Raw genomic sequence first — 9,811 nt, forward strand, 5'->3', positions numbered from 1 at the left:
CACAGAGAAAGTACACAGTGAGCCACAATTTAGATCACAAATTAACCTCTAACAAAGCTTCACAATCTCACATGACAATTGCTTCAACCAAAAATTTACATATGCAACAGTAGCATAGAGGGAGGAGATGTATCAGACAAGGTTTGCATTCATCAAAGTGCAAGATTTCCAGTTACACCAAACAAACACAAGTGAGCTTGAAACTTTTGTTCCGGGACTCCCTATAGGAAGAATGCCACATAAGAAGGTATTTTCAAATAAAATAACATAATGTAAGACAAAATAATATTCCAGAGTAAATGCACATGACTGATACTTTAAAGAACTAAATAGATTTGCCCCAGAGGTCACTGGTGACAACACAATCACAGAAGCAGGTAGCATATCATTTCAATCTCAACCAAACAAGCATGAGTAAATTGGCTATTTTTTTTTTTGCAAGCTTTCAATAATAGTTCCTAACCCACCAGAGATCAAGACCCAAGCAGAAGATGATTTATGGAATATAAATGCCGTCATGAATTGGTGTAGCATTGATAGGTTGGAGCCATGAGATGCCACAGAATTTTATCCCAGATTGACTGGTTAATACTACGAAGAATCATCATCAACAAAAAGAAGGTTTTCAATGATAAAGGAAACCATTAAAAAAAAAGTAAGTGTGTCCTTTGCTTGGAAATCATATCATAGCATCCACATAACTAATCAATGTTTTTAGATTTTAGAAAAGATTATTCTTATTTAGATCGTATTCACTAGAAGAAAATTTAGAACATCTCAGTCCACCAAATAAAAGTAAATGCTTATTTTTTCTTTTATTAAATTGCAAAAAGTGACACTTAACATTGACAGCATTAGCCCCACCTCAACAGCATTCACAAGAGATCCTTCCAAGAGATTTTTCCAATACAGATCATAGTGGTATCTACAAAACAACCACAGTGAATGAGCTTAAGGGCACAAGAAAAATGAAGTTGGGAAGAGAACATACAACAAATGCTGAAAATGCAGAGGAATATGATTGGGCAACACTATGATTCTTGGTGATTCTCACGCGAAGCATAGTGCATTTTGATTCACAATTTGTTTGGTGGGTCACTCAAGTGCAAAAATAAGCAGAGTCTTTGGGCATCAAGAAGAGTTCAAGATATGTCATCAATATAGCAAGATGCAGCTTTGTGAACATTTCATTCTACATATATCAATCTTTCACCTTCATCAGCTGGTTTGTGAAAAATCTAAATGAGGAAAATCAGTTTGTATCAAGCATCAAATTGAGGAGCTGGCTTCACCTCATTTGGTGGGTGCTCATAACTCCTCAAACCTCCAGAGCCGGTGAAGCAGCATCCTGAGTTGGAAAAGAAGGTAACGTCTTAAGGTGAACAATTTGACGCTTGAAACCATTGGAAGAGCAACAACGTTATAGGTGAAAATGCACAAATCGAAACATGCATACAGGTAAAGAACACCATTTTAACCATAAATTATAAATTTAGGTTCAGAACCAATTTTTCCAATATGATATTACCCCACAACAAAACATTCTCCTCTGAACTCTGCTTGATATCAGCATAGCTCATCCATCCTTACTTTTCACATTGCAATGCATAGACCGAACTCCAGTGGAGCCGCATCAACAATCTGAAAAAATAATTACCTTTAGGGAATGGTGCAAAAGATTTCCCACATCCCATCTTCACAACTTCCGCATCATCCAAGAGAACAAGATTGCCTCCAGAATCACTTCCCCAGAAGAAAGCAACACTTCCATCAACATCCTGCATGATTCAGAGAACACAAAGGATTAGATATAGATTGCAGGCGGAGGGAGAGATTGAGAGTGATGTCCCAGAACGAAACCAATGCACATTATTATTACTCTCAGAGGCCAGAAAAGCAGTTTTAGAAGAGCTGTCGAAGAGCACAAAACCAAACTTCCTGCTGATGTCTCTCACAACTTGATCAGCAGGGTAAGGCCTCCGATCCCTCAGAGTTCTATAAGCTTCTATAATGACGATGACCTCATTTTCGGTTTTGTTCAGTCCATATTGCTGCTTAAGAAGAACTGCATTCTCTATGTGTGTCCTCGGAATAAGTAGGAGATATCATCGACAACTGCAAACAATCTGCCACAGAGGGTAAGACATGTCAAATCTCAATGTGGGATGAGCTGATCGAGAAGAGAAGACAGTAGTGCAATCCCCGTCTGTCGTGACCTACCCTCGGATAGGTGTCAACATCGTCAATTAACAATCCAATAAATTTCATTTTCTGGCTTTCAAAATGAGCTAGAGACTTGAGTTCCAATATCAGCCTGTATTACGCATCAAATTGAGGGAGCAGAATCAAAATTGATGCCTTGAAAACCAAAAACTTACCCGAACCCAAGAAAATTTACATCACATCATAGAATGAATCCCGGCAGTTAACAAATGAAAGTGAAAATGAAAGAAGTTGGAAGCATTACCTGAGGAACAAAAAGAAGTCAACGGAGACAAATCTATTATCATGGCTCGAGCATGATCGATTTTACTTCAATGGATCCGAATGCTATCAATACTGATGAAAGGGATCTCTTGAAGGGAGAGAGAGAGAGGGCCATCCTCTGGCAAGTACCCCAACTTCGCATCCATATATGAACAAAAATTGTAGGGATTGAGGCCAAAACAGAAACAGAGGAGGCTGAATTAATTGTTGTTCGAAAGAGCATTGCAGTGGCTAAAGAGAAAAGCCGGCCCAAGGTAGTAGTGGACATGGATGCAGCTGTGGCATACAAGAATATCATCATCATCATCATCATCATCATCATCATCATCATCATCATCATCATCATCAACTTTCGCAAGCCAGGGCAATTGGAGACTAAACGAAGCTCTTGCTGGATATTCAAGCAGCTAATTATCAATGTTTCAGCTCTGAATTTCAGTCGTACTTCACGACAAGCAAACGTCTGCGGGCATTGGAAGAAATTACTTCGTAATTAAGCGTCGAACTCAAGAACAGAGACACAAAATCGATGCATTCAAGACGAAAGGACTCACCGGAACCCGTAGAAATCTGACCGTAGATGGAAGGGATTGAATCGCGGTAGTTAGCAAAGGACAGCGAAAGTGGATCGATTTCACCTCATCGGATCGGAGAACCCAATCAATGCGGATGTCAGGGATTTCTTAGATTTCTGGAATTTCATGCGGAGCTTCTTCATGGGAAAGTATCGATTTGTATCGAGCATCGAGTTGAGGAAGCAGAATGGGAAATCCATGCCTTCGAAACCATAAACTTACCCGAACCAATTCAGTGAATCCGAACGCCATCAATTTTGATGATCGGGATCTCTTGGATGAGGGGCCAATAGTCGCCGGCGGTGTGTTTTGAGCATCGATCTGTTAGATTCTTGCATTTCTTTATGGACAACCATTGGAGGGAAGGAGGGAGGCCATCCTCTGGCAAGTCCCTCAACTTCGGGCAATCTTCAATTGTTAACTCTTGGAGAGAGGAGAGATGGTGACAAAGACCACTTGATAGTCTTTCCACGTTCCTCATATTAACCAAGCGAAGATAGGTAAGAGAGGAAGGAAAGAGAAGACTCCAGGAATCCTCGTCGTCTTCCTCCGAAGGAAAGCACTCCTTGTCTCCCTCCCCTCCCATGCTGCTTCCGTCCATTCTCAGTTCCTCAAGGGATGTGAGCATGGGCAAGCCCCATTTTCCCAGTGGCTGCTTCATATTCTTGCACCCCCGGATAGTAAACTCCCACAAATTGGGAGGCAAACCTCCTTCGGGGAAGCATTCGATATTTTCACAATCCGTAATTTGTAGCCATTGAAGGGACCTAAGACGATTCCACTCTAATGACTTTATCTTCGGACAAAGATTAAGTTCAAGGTGCGATAGAGAGATGGGAAGGGAAGGGAAGTCCTCTATCTCCAATTCTGGGCACTCACTAAATTTCAAATAAGTGAGATTGTTACAACTATCAATGTTACAGTTGGCAATAGACTTTATCTTCGGACACCTATAAAGTGAAAGACTCGACAAGGTGATGGGGAGGGGAGGGAGGTCTTCTGGTGCTGGACAATTATGTATAACCAAACGAGTGAGATGGACGAGCGTGCGAAGGCACTGTCGTAGTTCTTCCAAATTCATACAAGTGTTAATAGTTAGAGATTCTAGCGAGTCTACTGCGGTGATCTCTGCTAGAGACTCTACTCCCTTACAACTCATAATACGAAGTGTCTTAAGAGTAGTAAGTCTATCCTTAGCAAACGGAAAAGATACCCAAGAATTACAATAAGCAATCTGCAGATATTCAAGCTGCGACATTGTGTTATTGTTGCTGGGGTCATTTGTTGGAATGGTTAGTCCCATGATTTTTGGACAGCTCCAAATGCTCAAATGTCTTAGTGTGTGTAGCTTGCTTGGAAGCCTTTCTAAACTAGTGCAACCTATCAATTGCATCATTTCAAGGTCGCTTGGCAGCTCAATCTCTCCTTGTCCCCTCATAAAAGATGTGAATTGATGACAACATCTAATGACTACACTATGGAGGCAAGTAAGATTTCGCGTTCCATCTCCATCTTGCCATAGGTATGTGAGCATCTCACAACTATTTATATGAAGCTCCTTTAACTTGACCAAGTAGCTCATAAATCCATTATCAAAGCAAACAAGCTCCGCAAGATTCTCAATTTTGAGAATGGTTAAAGAAGTTAGGTCTGTCAACTTCTTTAAGATCTCCTTGTTACAATCCCCAATGTGTAACTCACGAAGAGAGGGAAGATGAACCTCATTGGTTGACTCATTCAAATGCAAGCATGAACGGATTTCTAGCTTTATGAGATGATCTAATTGATGAGGCAATGTCCCTATCAACTCCGGACATCTTTGGACAACAAGATGCTGAAGACAAGAGAATGATACTTTTTCTTCTCGACCTCCAGCATAACAAGACCAATTTTTCCATGTTGACATCCCTTCAAACTTCAAAATTGTTAAGGATGGAAAAGGGCTTTTAGTTCCGTAAAATTCAGAGCCTATCATGCGTATTGCATTTAAACCTTCAAGAGATAATTCTTTGAGTGAAGGGAGCTGTCCAAGTGACGGTAGCGAACTAACATGAGGACAGCCAAGCAAGCACAAATACACTATCTTAGAATAGGATGGATCACCTAACCATGACGGGAGTGATTCACCACCATAGTATGAGATAGTGAGATTTTTAATATTAGTGTGAGGTCGCAGAGAGTGAAGAACCTGTGCTTCGCGCTCCGTATTCCGGGAATCTCCAAAACCTTTATTCCAATGCAAGAATAAGTTGCTAAGGTCTTGCTTTCCAGACAAATTAGCATCAATTGCATCTCTAACTTTTTCCACCTCCTGCAATTCAGATATGAGTAAATCTCCTTGAAGATGTGGCAAGTTCTTTAACTCATTTAATTGTGACCCTCTCTCTGGTCCTACCACAAACTTGGACAAGATAATAAGATTCCTCAACTTACTAATACCCAATGGCATCTTTTCGAGACTCCTTGTATCTCTAATGTCAAGAAATTGTAACCTGACCAATTTTGTGATGCCTGGAGGCAACATAGAAAGCATTCGACAACCTCTTAAGATCAAAGCTTGTAATTTGCACAAGGCACCAATTGAAGTGGGTAGCCTTTCGATATTGGTGTATGAGAGATTGAGATATCGGAGATGTTTTAAATCACAGACACAATTCGGTACCTCTATTATGTCATAATGGCTTAATGATAACACCCGCAAGTACTTCAAGTTTATTAGCAAGTCGTGCAGCACCTTTCCGGAAATATTTTTTTTTTCCTATAATGATCAGATTGAATAGTCAATAGCATTAAACTTCTTAGTACCTTCATTCCAACATATACTCTCAAGCTTTTTGATGTAAAATATTCCGAGACAAATGATGCATAACGAGCTTTCTCTTTAAAGGAGGCATCATCTTCATCACTCACTACCTGAGACTCCTCAAAGGTAAAGCATGTTACATCTGCAATTGACTTTGCTAGATCATTCAAAAGATCATGCATCACGAACTTCGATGTATCAACACTGGATTGTTGAAGAAAGGATCTAGATACTAACTCATCAAAGTATTTCCGTCCTGATCTCAAGATATTCTCTTTCGCTTTTCGTCCATCTAAAAAGCCCACTGCCATCCATAAGAGCACCAGCTCATCCCTCTCAAATTCGTAGTCCTTCGGAAATATTGCACAATAAGTAAAACATCTTTTCAAATAAGAAGGGAGATGGACATAACTCAATTTCAAAGCTGGAAGAACCTCATCATTTTTTGCCGATGCTACATCCCATATTTTATTATTTAAGATATCTTCCCATTCATCTGGATTCTCTTTATTACGTAGGAGACCACCCGATATCTTCGCTGCCAAAGGTAAACCTCTACATTTTTCAGCTATCTTCTTGCCTACTATTTCCAGATGCGAGTGCCTCTCGAAATTTCTTGCTTCCAAAGCGTGATAGGCTAATAAGTTGGTACAATTATCAACGGACAACTCCTTCAAAGGATAAGGTGAAGCTCCTGTTATGGAAACCACAGGATGGTTGTGCGTCGTGATGATGATCTTGCTTCCCTTAGCCCCCACTTCAAATGGCTTTAAGAGGGAAGTCCATTCTCCATACTTCTCATTCCAGACATCATCTAAGACCACAAGAAACTTCTTTCCCGATAGATCATCTTTCAACTTAACTTGAAGCCTGTTAAGATCGTTGCCCTCGCAGGGCAACCCAGTTATTGATTGTAAAATAGTCTTTGTTATGTCGAGAACATCAAAAACATCTGAAACACAAACCCATGCTTTCCTCTCGAAATAGCTATTCATTTTGGGATCATTGTACAACCGTTGAGCCATAGCTGTCTTTCCAACATCACCCATCCCAACTATGGGAACTATGCTCAGCCCGGCATCGGAATTTCCAACCTCACCGATCAATAGTTCCAGTAACTCTGCTTCTTCCTTCTCCCTGCCGAAAAACCGAGTCTCCGACAAAGAAGTGCTAGGGAGCCTTTTGTTGGTGTAGTTGGATATGTCCATGGCATTCTCTCTCAAGGTCAGATGAGCCTTCCTAGTGACAATATTTTCCAACCTGCCACTGATCTCTTGTACCTTAGTTTCAAACGAGCATGAGTTCAGATTCGATCCGGATGATCCATCTTGGCCCCAGGAAAAGAATTTCCACGAGTTCAGATTCGATCCGGATGATCCATCTTGGCCCCAGGAAAAGAATTTCCACGAGTTCAGATTCTGATCTCTGCTTGCGCTGGATTCTGCCCCAGACTTAACTTGAGTGGCTTCAATCACGAACTCATCGAGCAAGTCTTCCATGTCATAGGCCAAGTCCCTAACATCATCCAGCCACAGCTTCACTAGATGGTTACCGCCCAACTGCTTGTCCTCTGCATCTTCCAGCACCACGTTGATTGTTTCCAGCATCCCCTTCCACTTGTCGAGTAAAGCAGTGTTGATTCCTTCGCGTTGTGCATATTCCAATCCCAGAGAAGTCAACCTGTCAAAGAGGACCTGCAAGAAGGAACCCAAAACGATCTCTCCAATGGCCATGGGTGAATCAGTCACTGCAGAGAACAACAAGGGCAATGGCAAAGCAAAATGAGAGTGAGCTAATGGAGAGAGAAAACTATGAAAGTTCAGGAAGACCAAGGCTTTTTTCCTGCCTAAAAGGACCGAACGAAGATGAAGACTTTTAAGGACGATTTCTGTCCACAAGTGTGCTTGTTTCACCTCCCATTTGCATTTTTTCTTTTTTAAGTCAGGCCCGTATATTCGTACTTTCCACTATCATTTATTTGTTTTTGTAATTTAAGCATAAACTCAGGAAGACCAAGGCTTTTGTGGACATCATGTAGTTTTTCTTTGTCTAGAAAGTGAAGCAAATGTCAAACCGAAAGGCAATAAAATCCAGCAACACTAAGACTTTGCAGGACACAAATGCCTTTGTTGCTTCACTTTTCACATCCCTCGTCTTCCATCCCTATGCGAATATCTTGTTTTTCATTACTAGTAGAATTTCCATGCATTGCTGTTAAAATTTACAATACTATAATTTTCATCCAACCCTTTTCATGTTCATTTATCTTGTGATATTTCATCATTAATCTCTATTGTACCTGTCTATTAGAATTATGTCTAAATTTTCATATATCTTTTCAAATTTAAGTTCAATAAAAGAAAAAAAAAAAAAGCAAAGAGAAAAACTAAAAGAAAAATACAGCAAGAAAAAAAATGCCGGAATGGGGAGAGAGAGAGCACTACCAGTCTCACGGTCATTGCCCCGCCGCCGGGCCGTTCACTTCCAACGTACCATTTTATAGTCACATTTGTAGACAATATTTTTCGTCAAATGCTTTTCTTAGAGCGGTTTAGGAGTTAGGGATAATGACATAGTAAGCTAAGCTTTTGTTCAGCTTACAATCGAATACCTACACTTCTTTTTAGGCGATATTTGTTCAACAAACTCATCCTGTGAATTCATTGCTCGGTTTCACTTAAATTGTTTTTGTTTTTTTATATATTTTTCATTCTTTCATGTGAAAGAGAATAGGAAATACTTTTGATAATTTCACGCCATTACGAAAAGATTTTAGCGGCTAAATGTCAAGCACACTTGGAGACTATAAATTCTCAATGTTAATTTCTTTAGATTATCTTCTTGAATAATTTCAATCATAAAATTTGAAAAACAACTTATTATTCTTGTCCACTTTTTTGGCCAATTCCATTGCTTTCCCTTTCATCTCCTCGCCCAAATCAACAAAAGTATATGCTGAGATAGTTTGGTGCACACTTGAATGTAATTGGAGATTTGAAATATATTTCTAAGTCTAAAGCACTTCTTTTCTTCCACTAGAAATATTTTAGTGGCTTATCAAACATTTGATTGAAGATAGACTTTTTCTACGTACTTGATTTTTTGTCAGTTGGACATTATGTTAATAAAAAATACTATTACATGTACCGTTCATGCACACATAATTTAAAACTTTACTATGATTTCTTTTATTCATTTGAAGACGTTAGTTTATATGTTCTTGGTTTATCTATCTGATCTACCAATTACAACTAATTTGCATGATAGTCTTTTTCGTAGATAGCAGTTTGTATATTTTTCTGTAAGCCAATAAATATTCCCTCATTTTCTTCGTCATGGGATAATTATCCTAAATATCGTAAACCTATTGGATGACCGCCAATTCAATTCTAAACTTTTCAAATTGATCAATTTAATTCTAAATTTGTTAATGATTTACTAATGTAGTTCTTCAAGCCAATTTTAACTAAAAAATCATTGATGTAGATGTTAACTATCCTATGTAGCATGATCATCAATTCAGCGATTCAGATTAAAAATGATTATATTCATAAATTGTAAAAAAACTTAAGATTAAATTACTTAAATTGAAAAGTTTAGAATTTAATTTGTTATCATATAATATCTTTAGGATTTTTTTAGATAATTTTGTCGGCAAGTCAGGTACATATGTCGAAAGTATTGAAGCAGTAATGATGTTTTCCTGGGACTAGGCTACAAGCACTCTGTCATCCATTGAATTTTGGGTGCTTTTCACATGAACGCTAGTGGTTAGAAGAATCAAAATGATGTACTTTTTGTCCACAAGTGCTTCTTTCGTAGTATGCAGAGAACATCTACAGAGACTTTATTGCATATCACGTGCTTTTTAAAGTGAAAGACCTAACGGGAAAGAAACTTTTAAGTTTCCAGGAAGACCTGTTCAAAATATATATATATTCCAGGA

At 39.0% G+C, this 9,811-nt stretch overlaps 2 protein-coding genes across 2 annotated transcripts; both read right to left on the minus strand.

Moving 5' to 3' along the window:
* Positions 1-1,586: 1,586 nt before the first annotated feature.
* LOC120290822 lies at positions 1,587-2,240 on the minus strand. The gene is made up of 3 exons (XM_039307252.1): positions 2,221-2,240; positions 1,869-2,085; positions 1,587-1,778 (listed from the first exon to the last, which is right to left on the minus strand). The coding sequence occupies exons 1-3, from the start codon at positions 2,238-2,240 to the stop codon at positions 1,587-1,589; spliced, it is 429 nt and encodes a 142-aa protein (XP_039163186.1).
* A 3,537-nt stretch (positions 2,241-5,777) lies between these two features.
* Positions 5,778-7,948, minus strand: LOC120290823 (putative disease resistance RPP13-like protein 1). The gene is made up of 2 exons (XM_039307253.1): positions 7,218-7,948; positions 5,778-7,163 (listed from the first exon to the last, which is right to left on the minus strand). The coding sequence occupies exons 1-2, from the start codon at positions 7,596-7,598 to the stop codon at positions 5,778-5,780; spliced, it is 1,767 nt and encodes a 588-aa protein (XP_039163187.1). The 5' UTR covers positions 7,599-7,948.
* Between the last annotated feature and the right edge of the window lie 1,863 nt (positions 7,949-9,811).

Source organism: Eucalyptus grandis, chromosome 2, assembly GCF_016545825.1.
Source record: "Eucalyptus grandis isolate ANBG69807.140 chromosome 2, ASM1654582v1, whole genome shotgun sequence".
In the NCBI taxonomy this organism is placed as follows: domain Eukaryota; kingdom Viridiplantae; phylum Streptophyta; class Magnoliopsida; order Myrtales; family Myrtaceae; genus Eucalyptus; species Eucalyptus grandis.